Source organism: Leptinotarsa decemlineata, unplaced genomic scaffold (assembly GCF_025532065.1).
Source record: "Leptinotarsa decemlineata unplaced genomic scaffold, Ldec_3_MD MMD2_tig00026340_RagTag_RagTag, whole genome shotgun sequence".
In the NCBI taxonomy this organism is placed as follows: Eukaryota; Metazoa; Arthropoda; class Insecta; order Coleoptera; family Chrysomelidae; genus Leptinotarsa; species Leptinotarsa decemlineata.
In genome coordinates this window covers 11,749,842-11,767,672 of record NW_027412694.1, presented here as the reverse complement: position 1 = coordinate 11,767,672, position 17,831 = coordinate 11,749,842, and the positions used below count along the sequence as shown (strand labels likewise).

General features: G+C 33.6%; 1 protein-coding gene across 1 annotated transcript in view; it reads right to left on the bottom strand.

Moving 5' to 3' along the window:
• Nucleotides 1–17,831, bottom strand: part of LRP1 (LDL receptor protein 1) — a 97,574-nt gene that overhangs the window by 55,510 nt on the left and 24,233 nt on the right. Inside the window, exons 9-10 of the mRNA XM_074183572.1 lie at nt 15,410–15,922; nt 10,910–11,205 (exon numbers count right to left, since the gene is read on the bottom strand). Of these exons, the coding sequence (XP_074039673.1) occupies nt 10,910–11,205; nt 15,410–15,922 (809 nt within the window). The remainder of the gene's footprint in view (nt 1–10,909; nt 11,206–15,409; nt 15,923–17,831) is intronic.

Here is a 17,831-nt window from a genome sequence, read left to right as displayed (position 1 = left end):
AAGATTTCAATATTTTTTTCTTAGTACAATGCATTTTACATTAAAAGACAAATTCAGTTTGATGATTGATCAATCAATCAATCAAATATACTTTATTCAATCAATCAATCAATCAAATATACTTTATTGTCTGAAGAACTACATCTTGTAGACAAAGTCATAAATAATATGTAAGATACAAAAATCTACATAAAAAAGCATACACAATTCAAACAAAATACAATAAACATTAGCTAAAAATGTGAAATACACTGAGATATTCAGCTGGAAATAACAAGACATAGAAATAAAAGTTAAGATTCAAGTGAATCGTCAAGATACTCCTGAAGTGAATAATAGGCCCTATCAACAAGTAGCATTTTAACTGCTTTCTTTAATTTGTTAAGCACTATAATTTCTTCAATTCGGGCTGGTAAGTGGTTAAACAGTTTGATCCCGTTGAATATAATTGAATCCCTAACAAGGGAGCTCGCAGGAATAGGCAGATCTATGTTACTATTGTGGCTACGAGTATTATATGAGGAAGGGGGAGATGCACAAGAATAATTTTTTTTTATCAAGCAAATTGATTCCAAGATAAACAGAGCAGCTACTGTTAAAATACCGTGAGCTATGAAAAGAGGCTTGCATGGATCCCTGGGAGCTGCTTTGCACATATATCGGACAGCCCTTTTTTGGAGCACAAAAATCATTTGAAATAAATCTCTAGAACAGACTCCCCAGAAGGCTATTCCATATTTAATATGGGGATCTATTAGAGCGAAATAAGCTGTTCTTGAATGGGAGTAGCCTAGTTCTCTAGAAATCACTCTTAGTGCATAGCAACCTGAGAAAAGCTTCTTGCTTAAGTTTATTGTGTGATTTTTAAATTTCAGTTTATCATCAATGTTCAACCCTAGAAATTTAAAATTATGTACCCTGTCTAAGATTTTGTCACCAAGGCAGATCTCAGGTAAGTCGCAGTGGAAAGTAAGTATGCTAGTTTTATTGATATTAAATGATAACTTATTGTAGTCGCACCATTCTTTGATTTTGTTGATGTCAGCCAAGATGGCATCTTGAAGGGTAGAAATGTCCTTGTTATGCCATAATAAAGTGTTGTCATCAGCAAAGAGAGTAATTGTGGCCATTATATCTATAAAAGCTAAGTCATTTATGTAGATAAGAAACAAAATTGGGCCAAGGATCGATCCTTGTGTTACACCACATTTGATAGTTTGAGCTGAGGAACACTCGGTTGTTTTAACTACCTGTTTGCGACCTGATAAGTACGAATGAAACCAGTGGAGAGTGTTGCCTCTGAAGCCATACTGTTGCAATTTATTAAGAAGGATCTCATGGTTGACACAGTCGAAAGCTTTCTAGTACGCATGTATCTCTCCTTGATACAGTCTTGAGACACAGACATGGGACGTTTCTTCCCCACTTGGGGCTTTTTTCACGAGATGGATCTGTTACTAGTTAACAATCTTTCTCTTAGATGAAGGTTTCATACGTGTTAGGAATCACACGTTAAAAGGTAAGACCTCGTTAGTCCTTAGCTCGCACAAGTTTCTCAACTTCTGAGAGTTGCCGTTCGTATGGGGACAACAGCTGATTAACGAAAAAACAGAACAGATGTAGTTAAGCAGCGTTGAAATTTATCGAGCAGACACTTTACTGTTCGGATTGGATCGATCCTGAACTGATGAGACGTAATACCTCGAAACTGGTCTGTAGGTGATCTACTCGAACAATTTCAGCATGATCCTATAGCTCAATGAACGAGAAACATCTGCAAAACTAACCCCTGTGAATTATCCTGTATAAATGTATGTCGGATATAATTCAATATCCAGCGTGATATTAGCCGGGGAAGTAGTTGTTTTCCAGCAGGCATTTACCAGAACCTACAGTGTAGGTAGCTGGGAGAGATGAATTATTCAAGATTTCATTTCGAAATATTTGTAGGTATATACCTACAGTGTGACCCATTTTTAATAGAAACACCTCCCTAAAATTTGAAGTTGTAAACCGATTTTAATATTTTTTTTTGAAATGTCAAGTACTAAAAGGTCTACCTTGGGACAAAATTTGAAATGTTTATTAAAGTTTCAGGGCATACTACGATATTTTTTCTTAGTCGAAAATCGGGATTTTTTATTAGCGATTTTTTTATTGAAAAAATCACTACGCCACTGGATTCAGAGTGCCTCTAAACAGGTGTGACCAAAATTTCATAAAAAAATATTCATTATTAACAAAGTTATGACAACTCAAAAATATGAAAACTCACACAGCTAACAGTTACAAAAAACACCCTAAATCAACAGATATAGCCATGAGAATATTTTTTTATGATTTCAACAATAAAGTGCCGCCAGATGAAAAAAAACAAATAGCGTAAATATTTTTAATGAAAATAACGGAATTACATTCAAGTTTTCACGCAAATTAACTAAAACTAAGACCTAATATTTCAATTTAAATCTTAGTTGCCATGGAAATGATATTACAGTTTGACACTTGTGAAAGATTTGATTGTACTATTGTCAACAATATTCACCTTACAGTTCTTCGAATTATTTTGTGTCATGGCTGCAAGATTGAAAAATTGTACGCCTTTTGGGAGATAGCGTTAGAAGTGCTAGAGAGGTTTGTAGAGTATTTAATGAGAGACATCCAGATCGTCCTCGTATTAGCTGCGGTACGGTAAATAAAATAAATAAAATATTCAATGAAACTGGTGCAGTATCAAAAATGATGTTAAAAAGTAATCCTGTACAAAGACGAAACAGGAATGATCAAATCATTTTAGATTATTTCGGAAATAATCCTAATGCCAGTATAAGGAATGCCACTTTAGATTTGAATATTCCACGAGAAATTATCCGGAGATGTCGCAAGGCGAAGAATATTAAACCTTTCAAGCAAAAATTTTTATACACACCTCAAGAAGGCGACGAAGCAAGACGCCTGGAATATTGTTTATATTATATATATATATATATATATATATATATATATATATATATATATATATATATATATATAGTGAATAATTAGTGACTGGATTAACTATAAATCGATTTAATTCGTGAGGTTGCAGTCCATATATTCAAGAATTGACACCAAAATTAATTAATGTATTCCGAAATAATAACCTCAAAATATCTAAAACAAATGTCACTTCTATATCTAAATTATACAGTAAAGTAAAAGCTCCAATTTCAAATAAACAAAAATCCAATTTAGTATACAAAATTTCTTGTATGGATTGTTCTAAAACATATATAGGACAAACATCTAGACCTCTAAGTAGTCGCATCACTTCCCATAAGAGCGACTGTAGACGAAATGTTAATTCTTGTGCATTAACAGAACATGTTAATTCGGAGAATATTTTTGGAAATGATACATATTAATAACGAAGAACATTCAATGAATAAACGAACTGATATTGATAGTCTCAGCAAAATTTACACGTACCTACTGAAATATGATAAAGAAAATAAAAAATCTAGTAATTTGAGTATCATTCAGAATTTTCCCACTTGACATTGTCAGCCAAAATTTTTATTAACTGTCATTTATTAATGTTTTTTTATCTGTTCTTGAACCATTTTATATTTTATTCTCACGTTAGTAAGTTCTCCATATTTATATATTTTTTACAAGATATATAATCTTATTATTGTAGTTGTCCTGACGAAGGTGTGAAATATACCGAAAGCTTGACATATAACAAAGAGTTTTCTTTGTAACAGCCCAGCAATTGACTGCAACCTCACGAATTAAATCGATTTATATATATATATATATATATATATATATATATATATATATATATATATATATATATATATATATATATATATATATATATATATTCCAAGGGGAATATTTAAAATATATAAATTTCCTAAAAAATATTTTATATACCGACGAAGCCACTTTCACTACAAATGGAGTAGTGTCATCACAGAATTGTCGCTATTGGGTAGCGGATAATCCTAACTGGGTAATAAACTGTAAAAGCCAGTATTCCCAAAAAATCAACTTCTGGTGTGGGATATTGACGAGCTGCCAATCGATGAACGATCAAATTTAATTGTCCAGTTAGATGGGTGTTCAGTTCATTATGCCAGAGCTGTGAGGCAATGGCTTAACGAACATTTTCCAAACCTAAGGATAGGCCGTGGTAGTCCGTTTATAGAGTGGCCACCCAGATTTCCAGACCTCACAGTTTTGGACTTTTTCACACAAAAGGTTTACAAAAACCGCTCAAGAGATAGAAATGAACTTTGTGCAAGAATTCGACAGGTATGTGCAGATATTAGCCCTCAAGAACCAAGGAACGTAATCAGAAACATTCGTAAGCGCTACGACACATATATCGAAATACGTGGTGGATTAGTAGAGGCTACTAGAATATGAGTTAGAATTAATTGTTGCACTGAATCGAAACATTTCAATAATTAGTTATTAGTTGCGTTTATTAAAATTTTTTGCTTCATTGTTAGTTGAATTGTGTAATTTTCATTGAAAATATTTACGCTATTTGTTTTTTTTTCATCTGGCGGCACTTTATTATTGAAATCATAAAAAAAATGATATATTGTGACTGTTAGCTGTGTGAGATTTTGAATTTTTGAGTTGTCATAACTTTGTTAATGAATATTTTTTCATGAAATTTTGAGGCACTCTGAATCCAGTGGCGTAGTGATTTTTTTCAATAAAAAAATCGCTAATAAAAAATCCCGATTTTCGACTAAGAAAAAATATCGTAGTATGCCCTGAAACTTTAATAAACATTTCAAATTTTGTCCCAAGGTAGACCTTTTAGTATTTGACATTTAAAAAAAAATATCAAAATCGATTTACAACTTCAAATTTTAGGGGGGTGTTTCCATTAAAAATGGGTCACACTGTATATAAACTCGAAAAAGATTATTGCAGTCAAGCTACTGGAAAATAATTCCATAAAAATTATGAGATGAATAGGTAAATACTACTTTGATCATTCCCATATTGATTTCAATTTAAGATCCACCGGACAGCTGTGTCCGGTCTGACACAATACACCTCTCTATACCTATCCAACAATATAAATATTGACCCCGAACAGCAAATTTTTTTTGTTTTTTTTTTTATTAAAAATATAACAACAGCGTACAGTTCAACATAGTTAAGAGACTATAAATATAAAATATGTTGTTATGCTCCCTAATCAGAAAAAATGCTGGTCTTGGGATTCACCAGTGCCAACTTAGAGCTGAACACAGCAAGCACAGAGATAGTGACGAGACTTGGGGGGCAAGGGAGATTGCGACCTCTTCCTCGAGTCATGTAAGTAGTTCCAAGTAATTATTGAAAATGGCTCCAAAGCAGGAGCCGAAACGTCAAAAAGATGAAAATTATAAACGAGGTTCAACCCGGACAACAGTATGTCAAATATTGACCGCGGAAATCTATCCGAATAGTTTTAACAAAATTTCAAACTAATATTACACATATTATCTTTTACTAACATACCTAATCCATATAAAAATTACAAAAATCAGAAAAACTATCTATATATCACGTAGAATACCAGTTGAAAACAACGAATGAAAATTCAAATAGAAAATAAAAAATATTCAATTGGCAAGAAGTATCCAAAAAAAGAATGGTTATTTTTATAACTTTTATCAATGATGTACCAAAAATGGTTTATATGTTAATACTTCTAAATCATTTTATATGCAATTTCAGCAGGAGAATATAATATAAGCCGGCCCTGACCGGTTCCCAGTATGACGCATACCGCGAAAATTCCGGATGGGTCCCGAAATCCGCAGAGGGATCCGGAACGTTCGTTGACGATATTAAAACGTCGCTAATCGTCCCGAAGAGCAGTCTGTACCAAGAAAGCGATTCGCTGTGGTATTCAACAAGAAATTCGGTCAGCTTCAAACATTACGAGAACAGAATCCAGAAGTCGGAGGAGTGCTGCAGTTGAAGAAGGGTCAGAGAAACATCTTCTACTTGGTGACCAAAAAGCATTCTCGAGACAAACCATCCTATGAAGATGTCTGGAGGAGTCTTACTAGGCTGAAGGAGACGATGCTCGACCAAAATCTCGTGGAGTTGGCGATCCCGAAATTAGCCTCTGGGCTCGACAGGCTGGACTGGAGAATTGTGAGAAGCATGTTGGAAACGATCTTCAGATCCAGCGGCATCCAGATTTTGGTGTGTGGTAACCATCTTCCACGACCGAGCATAAAGACTGTGGAGTGTTACTTCCATCGAACTTCACAGTGCAAATATGGAGAGTTCTGCAGGTATCGACACACGCCAAGGATGACATTTCGGGGCGAAACGTCTTTAAGGAGGGGGCAATGTAATGAATCTGAAGCCGGCCATGACCGGTTCCCAGTATGACGCATACCGCGAAAATTCCGGATGGGTCCCGAAATCCGCAGAGGGATCCGGAACGTTCGTTGACGATATTAAAACGTCGCTAATCGTCCCGAAGAGCAGTCTGTACCAAGAAAGCGATTCGAGCGGTTAACAAACGGTGAAGATAAATTAAGCGTTAGTTACTGAGTGGTGTAAATAAATTAGTTGTGATAGTGAAGTATTGTTAAAATAAATTTGTTTAAGACAGTTAATTCTTTAATTCGTTACAATATATATATATATATATATATATATATATATATATATATATATATATATATATATATATATATATATATATATATATATATCATGTATATATCATGGGGCCCTATTTTATAATATTTGAAGAGATTGACAATTTGCAGTTTTCTAGAACACACTTTCAAAACATTTATGTGAGAATGCTTACTGCTCCATTGACGAAAACATTAGTTCTACTTTCCAACCACCAGAATAACATAACTTTTGTACTGTTATTCATTGTTTAATTTAACATGCGATAAATTTTTTACTAAAATTTTTATTGAAATCTGTGATGAAACATTATATTAGGGTGTTCCATAAGTTTTGTCCGTTTAAATCAGTGGTTCTTAACCGGTGGTCCGCGATCCACTTGTGGTCCCTGGAAGCATCCCAAGCGGTTTGCGGAGCTATCCTAATAAATATGTTAGATGAGTCGACACGATACAATGCGACCCGTCGCTGAAATGTTTGAAGAAGAGTAACCATATTCTCAAGAATTTGAAACGACGTCACAAGGTGCATATGTTATGGATGCAATAAGTCAATATATGGAAAAACATGGACTTATGTGGGAACAACTTCCGGGGTTTTGTACGGACGGTGCTCCTGCTATGCTTGGTTCTCGCTCTGGTCTTGCAGCACTGATAAAAAACAAAAATTCGTTTGCAATTACGACGCACTGCGTTATTCATTGTCAAGCACTAGTTGCCAAGAAGCTTCCCGAATGCTTTGCTTTGACGATGAAAATAGCTATAAAAGTAGTAAATTTCACTAAAAAGAATGCACTCAATACTCGTCTCTTCAAACAATTGTGTTCTGATATGAACTCTGAACATGAAACTTTGCTTTCCCACATGAAAATGCCTTGGTTTTCCAAAGGAAACATGTTATTGAGGTTGTACGAACTGAGAGAGAAAGTAAAAATATTTTAACTAACAAGGAAAACAAAGAGTTGTTGGATCTGTTCGGCGAGTCCAAATTTCAAATACATTTTGCTTATTTGGTCGATTTTTTGCGCAACTAAATAAATTAAACCTTTTACTGCAAGAGTCGGAAATTTAAAGTTGCAAGGCAGGAGCAATATTTTTGCTTATGAAGATAAAATCAATGTGTGTTTCGCTAAAATCGAGGTATGGATCAACAAGGCCGAAAGTAATAACCTTTATGTGTTTGATAAGCTTAATCAAATTATTGATGGACAGACTGCTGAAATTAAAGGAGAAATACAAAAGAACATATTACATTTAAAAAACTTGAAAATTGAATTCAATAGCTATTTTCTCGACGGCGAGGATAAAAGTATTCAAAAACCATCCATTTATTGTAAATGTTTCTGAGGTGCCTGATGAAGTTCAAGAAGAAGTAATTGATATGCTACACGACAGCAACTATATTCACCCTGTATATTCATGCAAATTTCAATAGAGGTACAAATTAACTTTTCAAAAATGTAGCACACTTAACTGTGTTCTGATATGAACTCTGAACATGAAACTTTGCTTTTCCACATGGAAATGCCTTGGCTTTCCAAAGGAAACATGTTATTGAGGTTGTACGAACTGAGAGAGAAAGTAAAAATATTTTAACTAACAAGGAAAACAAAGAGATGTTGGATCAGTTCAGCGAGTTCAAATATCAAATACATTTTGCTTATTTGGTCGATTTTTTGCAACTAAATAAATTAAACCTTCTACTGCAAGAGTCGGGAAATTCGAAGTTGCAAGGCATGGGCAATATTTTTGCTTATGAAGATAAAATTAGTGCGTTTATCGCTAAAATCGAGGTATGGATCAACAACGTCGAAAGTAATAACTTTTATGTGTTTGATAAGCTTAATCAAATTATTGATGGACAGACTGTTGAAATTAAAGGAGAAATACAAAAGAACATATTACATTTAAAAAACTTAAAAATTGAATTCAATAGCTATTTTCTCGACTGCGAAGATAAAAGTATTCAAAAACCATCCATTTATTGTAAACGTTTCTGAAGTGCCTGATGAAGTTCAAGAAGTAATTGATATACTACACGACAGCAACTAAAAAGATACATTCGAATCAGGAATTAATCTTGAAAAATTTTGGAACCAAAAGGCAATTTCTCTACCACAACTTTGAGACAAGCATTCGTTACCTAACTTTATTTTCTTCGACATATCTATGTTTTCAGCGCTTTTGATTATTAAAAACAAGCACCAAGATCGGTTGGATGCCACTGCTGATATGCGTTTAAGTTTATGACACTGAACCAAGGATTCAGAATTTAATAAAGAGTGTGCAATCACAAAAATCACATTAATTAATAATGCAATTTTTGTTACAGTTACAGATTTTACCTAATGATTAAAGGACATTAAATAATTTTATGCGTATTTTATTTATAGATGAATTAGAACAACCATTCCATGTATTTACTGTACTGTATTCATTTGTAGTTATCGTAAGGTACTTTATATTAACTAAAAACTAATTAACCAACTTGGTGGTCCATGGCCTGACAGAAATTTTGTCAAATGGTCCCGCATGACTATACGGTTAAGAACCACTGGTTTAAATAATATGTGTTTTTTCATCACAAACAGTGCGTGAAAAGGCGCAAGAACTGGGTTTTTGATGGTTTAAAACGTATTGGAAAGGTCAATGAGCCCGAAAAGTGGGTGCACCATGATTTGAACAATCAACAGAAATTGTCACATTTCAAAGTCTGTTCTTCTCTGCTTTTGCGCAATCAAAACAATCCTTTTTTGGATCGGATCGCCACGTGTTATGAAAAGTGGATTCTCTACGACAACAGGAGACTTTCAGGACAGTGATTGGTCAGCGGCTGGTGTAATTCTCCATAACTTTCTGCAATCCGGCCAAACCTTCTCAGCAGAGTCCTAATGTGGGGAAATCGACGAAATGTACCAAAAATTGCATCAGCAGCAGCCGGCACTGGTCTACGCAAGAGGTACGATCCTGCTCCAGGACAACGCTCGTCCGCACGTTTAACAAATCACCGTCCGAAAATTAAACTCCCAAGACCTCTCGCCAACCGACTACCATCTTTCCAAAAACTTTAATACCATTGTCACCAGTGAAACTTTCGCCAATCTCCTAGGTAAAAAACGACTTCATCGAATCCCGATCATACACTTTTAATACTGACGAAATTAATCGACTTGTGTTACCTTGGCAAATGTGCACTGATTCAAATGGAGTTCATTACGATTTTATTGAATGAATATGAGTTCAAATTAGACTCATAAAAACTAATTAAAAAATAAGGATGATTGATTGTATGTATGTATTTGCGGAGAGAATGAATCTTGACTAGTCTGATAAGTCTTGTCTTATTTCAATGACGAAAAATAAAGAATCCATGTAGTATCTGACATAAATTCTTTTTTCAATTAAAATTTCAGCAAAATTATGCTGACTTTCCCTGATGACACACTATTGCATCTATAATAACTATCAAAAAAGATACCTACACAATATCATCGAGTAGACATTTGAAACCTACAATTCAAAAAATCCGTAGATATTTATTATGAAAAGAATTACCCAGATTTTTTTTTATTCAAAATAAACAGAGCTACTTTACCTTATTCAAGTACCAGATAATATTGAAGAGATTAGTGGATGAACTTGATAAGGGTCATTTTTGAAAATCGAAGATATTTGAATGAAAAAACATGTTACAATCTATTTCATTGGTGGAAGAACATGTGATGTAATGCAACATTGTTGCTTAACATGTTCATCTACAAAAGGCCGATACTTTGCTTCTCTGCTCGTACTAGATATGTTATAGTTTTGAATTATTAATTTTTCCTACTATCATTATTATAAGTGTATCAGAGCCGTTAAATTAATCGAGTTTAAAGTGAATATGATTAGTAAAAGCCCATACTTTGTGATATTGATTCATTTCCTTATTTTGTATGGATATATTGATATTTTAGAAAAAAAAAATAGATTTTATAGAAATACATTGGATAATCAAACTAATCAGTGTTGAATATATTTTAATGAGAATCTATCATACCGTTTTTGATCAAGTACGAAAGTACTTAAATTCTCACCTAGAAGATAATAATTATTAATGTATTGGAAATATAGATATTAATCTACATTTGTAACCTACCATAATCAAATATTACTTTCCATAATGAGCATATTTTCAAAAATGAAAAATAAAATTCAGATGTGGTGTGTTGAACTATCCAGATGTATGATATTTGTATGTTTTTTTTGCTCACCTTTCTAATACACTCAAAGTTTGCACACATGAACTCCTCAGGTTCACATTCGATTTTGGGTCCGCAGTCTTTCTCATCTGATCCATCAGGACAATTTGGTTTTCCGTCACAAAGAGCACTTTTTGCAAGACATGTATCTAAAGGTTTACAAGGTATTTCTAATTGGGGATCACAGGTGAGACAACCTTCTTCATCAGAACCGTCATCACAATCCTTTATTGAGTCACAGTAGAAATCGGCCGCTATGCACCGGCCGCTTTTACACATGAATTCGTTCATTTCGCAGGTAGAGTTCTCTTGAAACAGATCAAAATGATAAATGTAAATATACTGAAATAAAAAAGCAGTGAATCCGATTATTTTTTTTCCCAACCAAAAGGGAATTGATTTAGATGAATGTGCTAGTTCTTCTGTAAATATATCCAAGTGTATTGGGAGTTTTAACATTCAACATAAGTACATTTTTCTAATCCAAGAAGAATGACGTTCAAGTCATAAGTTTAAAAACACCTGTATTTTTTTCCTATTTGTGTTTAGAATATCTGTAATTGATTATACTGACAAGTTTTAATACTGTGGTGTATAAAACTTCATGTATGAATTATATGGCATTATTTATTTATTTACGGCATTGCCAATTTTTTACAAAATAATTAACAAATCCACACATACGTACTATAACTATCAGCTAGATGTAAGATATAAAAAAAGAAAGGCAAAAATAAGACAATCAATTACAATCTTTTTAGTCTATTTGAGTGATTCCAAAGAAAAATTAAAAAGTTTTAAATCCACATGGTAAGTGTTGTAAAAGTTCTACCTATAGACTCATTCTGGCCATAGTTGGTATGATGAAAGAGTACTTTGAAGATTTCTGTATTTCTTGTTCTCTTTGGATTCACTTTTAAAGTTATAAGTTCAACAAATCCCGAGGAATTAATGCTATCATTGATTATTCTGTGAATTACTTTAATACCTGATTCTAATCTTCTATGAACCAGAGTATTCAAGTTAAGAATATCCAATATAATTTTATAGTTTTACTAGCTGTTGCCAGCGACTTCGCCCGCGTAGAATTTGGTAGTTGTCGTACAAAATAGTACTATGTTGTTGTATCGTTGCTGTTCCAATATTTCAACAGAATCAACGAACTTAGGCGTGCGCAGCGTTATAGAATAGTGTTTTCAAAAAAAAATGTTCTACAGCGCCATCTAGTGGCGAGTTACAAAAAAATTGATAGCCTAAAAACCTTCTCTATGAAAAATTACCTAACATGTCAAGTTTCATCACGATCGGTTGAGCGATTCACTTACCAACCAACCAACCAACAAACATCCATTTTTAAATATTAGATTCGCCAATATGATATCCCAGTTTGTATGCAGAGAACCTTAAAAACTTGTTTTGAACACTTTCAAGCATATCAATATCCACATTATATGAAGGACACCAAATTGTGAGCAATATATGATTTGAGTAATATATGATTTTCTCTGCAGATCTAAGATTGAAACCTAATATTTACAGTGCTCTCTAAATGGGTGTTCTCTGAATGGATAGTTTTCAGTGAGTAGTTCTGTTGTATGTTCTAATACTTAACAGCAAACATTCTGTTATTATAAGAGATCTCGAGTCATGACAGAGCAAATTTTTTTTCAATTTGTTATCAAAGGTATTCAGACTTTCTGTTATGTCATTAGTTCGGACTTCCATTGTCTAATATGATATAAATTGATTTGAAATCCCTGAAAGAATCTGTAAAAATTAAAAAAAGGTTTAGCCTGAAAAATAACAATTATATTAAGCAAAAAAAAACTGAAATTACAATGAAATAAAATACAAGCAACAACTAAAAAATTGAACTATTAACACGAGAAGAAAAATTTAAAAAAATTATTAACAAGAAATAAAAATTAAAAGATTACAAACCAAGTAGTGAAGTAACTTGGTTTGTAATCTTTTGATTTTTAATTTTTATTTCTTGTTAATCCAAGTAGTGAAGTAACTTGGTTTGTAATCTTTTGATTTTTAATTTTTATTTCTTGTTAATCCTTTTAAAATTTTTTTTCTCGTGTTAGTTCAATTTTTTTGTTGTTGCTTGTATTTTATTTCATTGTAATTTCAGTTTTTTTTTTGCTTAATATAATTGTTATTTTTCAGCTAATCTCTTTTTTAATTTTAACAGGTTCTTTCGGGGATTTCAAATCAATTTATATCGTATTAGACAATGGAAGTACGAACTGATGAGATGCACCACGAAACATTGTCAACCACCTTCAAACAAACTTTCTGTTATTTTATGTCCCTAGGCAGTTTATTGTGCACATTCAGGCCTCGAAGTGAACTGAATTTTCAAATGCTTTCTTGTAACTGATGGTGTAAAGAAAATTATTACAGTTACAATAAAAATGGTGCTTGATATATGATATGGCTATGTTTTCCCACACCAGAATAACCCGTTTTGCTGACCAAGATAGCATCATCTGGGGTGGAAAAAGTGTTTCCAATAGATTTATTTATCGCCACATGCTTCACCTTTAATCAACAAAGCCTAGGAAAAATGTTTATTAGAATATGGTCAACAAGAGTTCTGTTTCAAAACTTACTAGAAATTGATGACAAGTTGGTAATGGCAAATTGCACTAGTGAAATCTAAAGAATATTGGTGCTATGTGTGCTTTGTATGAATTTCCCTCTAATTTTCAAATCCTGAGTAGAACGTAGGTAATAAATTGAAACAATAATATAATGAACCAAGTCATATCATTTACATCAGCTTCTTTGAAACTGATTTAATTTCTTATATAACTTTGGCAGGTAGATGTGCAGAATGAGCCAAATTGGACAATTTCAAAGGGAAACCCCTGTTTTCAAACTAGATTGATGAATACTGATGGCTGTGTCTGGTGGTCAAATTTTATCAAAAACTTAATGGTGAAAACCGCATATGGATATCTATCATCGTTTCTGAGATACAGCATGTTTTTTGGAAATGTGCATTTTCCAAAAGTTGCTCTAACTTTTTGCCTGTCAAAAATTTCTTGTTTCTATGAAGACATTTCCAAAGCACTTTTTTACATAGAATTCAATGGTGTAAAAAACTTACTTTTTCAAATGAGATATCAATATTTATCGATGAAAAACTTATTTTTTTCAATTAGCCACCCTGTATATTCATGCAAATTTCAATAGAGCTCTAAATTACCTTTCCAAAAATGTAGCACACTTGATGTTTTGCTACACTCATCATTGAAATACATAGCTTTTAGGTTTTTGTTCCATTTTCAAACACATTTGCAATGAAGTATGAGGAGAAGTATGAAGTCTGCTTTTTACAGACCGAGGAAAATGCAGAAGCAGCAAGCAATTTGTATCACGAGAGGTATACAGAGAGAAGACAACCTTTTCAAGACAATCTCACAAGATTGCGACACAACCTAATTGATGGTGGTCAATTTGAAAATAAAAGTCCAAAATAATATGAATCTAATATGAATCAAATAGGAATAAGGAGTTGGAAGAAATAGTCGTTTTAGGAGCTGTTGAAAATAATCCCAAAACGTCAACGCGAAATTTGAAAATATCAATAGGCCTATTAAGAACTAACATTACAAGAATTTTGAAAAAACACAAATTCAAGCCATACATAACCAGAAGAGTTCATCAAATCAGACCAGAAGATTTTGAACGCTGCATGGCTTTTTGCCAGTGGTTCCTGGAGAGTTGTAACCAATTGCATGATTTTTTGTTAAATTGTATTTGGACAGACGAAGCTTACGTGAACAGTGTCGGCATTTTCAACTGCTACAATTGCTATTCTTGGGCACAACAAAATCCTCATTCTATTTTGGAGCAGAGAAGTCAAGGAAGAGTAACGTTTAGTGTGTGGGCAAGTGTTTTTACGGGTAGAATTATCGGCCCTTTCATTTATAATGGCACTCTCACATCTCGGAGGTATTTAGTAATTTTAAGATAAATTTTTGGCTGCAAATTTTGGAAATAATTGGATAACCGAGACACAACCGTTGGCCGGCCTGGTCACCGGACCTAACGCCTATGGACTTTCACCTCTGGGGAAGGTTAAAAGATCTTAATTTCAAATTGCCGACCAATTCTAGATACTAATTGAAAGCAGCAGTGATGCAAAGTTTTTCTTCTCTCACTCTTACTGAACTAATTAATTCGGCAAAGAACATTCAGAAAAAGTGTCGCCTGTGTGTAGGAGAAGCTGATATTTCGAACACCTTTTCTGAAGAAATATATTTCATTGTTTGTTCTTCATCATTACTACTATTATTGTTGAAGTTCAATTCATTAGTAGTAAATATAAAATTTGTTTTCTTTTTATCTAATACGTTGCATTAATCATTATGTCTTATGAGTTGAGAAAAGTTAGGTCGAAGGATTAAACCATGAGAGATAACACACCTAACTACAACTATTATTTGCAGCCCGTTGAATCTAGTTATGATTTTATTTCATCAACTGCTACATACTTACTGCAATCTGTTTCATCGCTATGATCATCAAATCCACAATCGTGGACATTGTCACACCGCCAAACCATTGGTATACATCTTCGGGAGTTATTACATTTAAACTGTGTTGGTAGACAAATTTCGGAACACAAAGAAGGATTTTCATCGTATCCATCAAAGCAGTCCTTCTCGCCATCACAAATCCAATGCTTGGCTATGCAAGTGGTTTTGTCACACCTCACCTGGCTTTCTCCGCAAGACACGTGTTCACAAGGACCTCCCGGATCCGACGATTCGTCTGAACCATCCTTACAGTTGTCAACGCCATCACATAGATAAGTGTTAGGTATACAGTGCTGGTTATGGAAACACTGGAAAGAATCTGAAGGGCAGAAAGATGGTGTAGTGTAGTTTTCTAGTTTGACGCAAGTGTTGTTGGAGAACGCAAAACCATCTGAACAAGCACACACTGATTTGTTGCTGGGAATTGGTAAACAGAGTTCTGGACAGGTGGAATTTGAACAGCCATTTTCTCCTGTTGACAAGCATCAATATCTATCAATACTGTTATGTTGATAATGGAATTGTAATAGGAAAATAAACTTATATTGTCCAAACACGCCCTAAACCCGATTACAGGACAGAGTACACTATTTTGGGATGAAAGTTTAAATATAGGAAATATATAAATATAGTAATAGTAATACATTCATGGAATATTCAAAAGAAAAAAAAAGAAATTTCAAGTAAGTCTTTGAAGATTTGTATACATAATATACCGTTTTGTGATAAATGTGTTGAATACAGGAAATATACATATATCGTAACAATAAAGCCTTTGCGGAATAAAAAACAAATTTTAAATAAGTATTTGTTGCTCCCCAAACATAATATTTTTATCTCTTTTCTGAATATATTCAATGGTTTTGAATAAATGTCTACTTTCTGACAGACTTGATTTAATTTATAGCACATTGCAAATAAGGGAGATTTGAATCACATATTTGTTCTCGGTGTTGGTAGGTAAAAACATTGTTCAGTTCTATCACTGATTCTTGGCACATGAAACTCTAGTTCAGGGGTCTCCAAACTTTGAAGCCTTCGGGCCATAATGATTTTTTCAGTTTGTTCCAAAGGTCAATTTCTGCCCTTAACTATATTTCTAGACTAGGATAGTCGCAAAGTGCGTGACCTAAGCAAACTTACGGTTTTTTTGCATTTCAATTATTATTGTGTATTGTGACACTTAACGACATCTAGTGGCGAGTAGTGGTACTATGTACTATTTTTTTCAGCTACCTGTTAGGTGGCATTAGGCGTAATTAAATATTTGAAATTACCGCGTTGGTTTGAGAATGTTCTAGTTCTAGCTAGTGTATTCCGATCACCTCGAGATGGCAGTAATAATTGCATATAAAAAGGCTAGCGGCGCAACCGCGAGTTAGTCTGCGTAGGAAAGGCGAAGGAAGCGAAACTGTCTATTGTGAAATAAAGTAACACCCGTCAATAAAAGTATTTCGATTTGACTTATTGTTTTTATGTGTGATTTGTTAGTATGAAAAAGAAGCGAAAAATCGACTATGAATGCAGAACGTTCCAAGAAAAATGGAACTTTCAGTATTTTGTGATTCGAGTCCAGTAATAAGGCGCTATGTTTAATTTGTAATGAAACCATAGCTGTTCTCAAATACTAATAACATTAAACGACACTATGAATCAAAACATCTTCAAAGTTACTCCAAGTATACAGGAAGTTTGCGGAAGGAAAAAATTGAAGCTTTGAAATGCGGACTCAAATCGGAGCAATCTTTGTTTACCAAAGCGAATACTGAACAAGAGTCTGCAACTCGCGCCAGCTTTCGTGTGGCTCTTAAAATCGGAAAACGTGGCAAACCATTCACCGATGGAGAAATGATAAAAGAATGCTTGATTGCAGTAGCCGAAGAAATATGCCCCGAACAGGTAAGACATTTTGAAGGGAGTTGAAAATGCCATTAATAAAAAGAACCTTCTATGGAGAAATTTGAAATCTATAACAACTGATGGAGGCAAAAATATGTATGGTAAAAATAAAGGAGTGGTTGCACTTGTGTCAAAGGCTGTAGAAAATGATGGTGGTTCAAAACCATTAGTCTTACATTGTATCATTCATCAACAGTCCTTGTGCGGAAAATATTTGGATATGTCTGAAGTTCTAAAACCAGTCATATCAGTTGTTAACTTCATCAGATCCACTGGGCTTTATCACCGAAAATTCCGCGAGTTTATTCAACAGATTGGAGAAAATGATTTACCATATCATACTGCCGTATGCTGGCTTAGTTGCGGAAAAGTCCTTAAGCGCTTTTTTGAACTTCAAGCAGAGATCGATTTTTTTTTAAATGAGAAGCAGCACTCTTTTGCTGATTTAGCAAATAGTGAATGGATGTGGAAGTTTGCCTTCT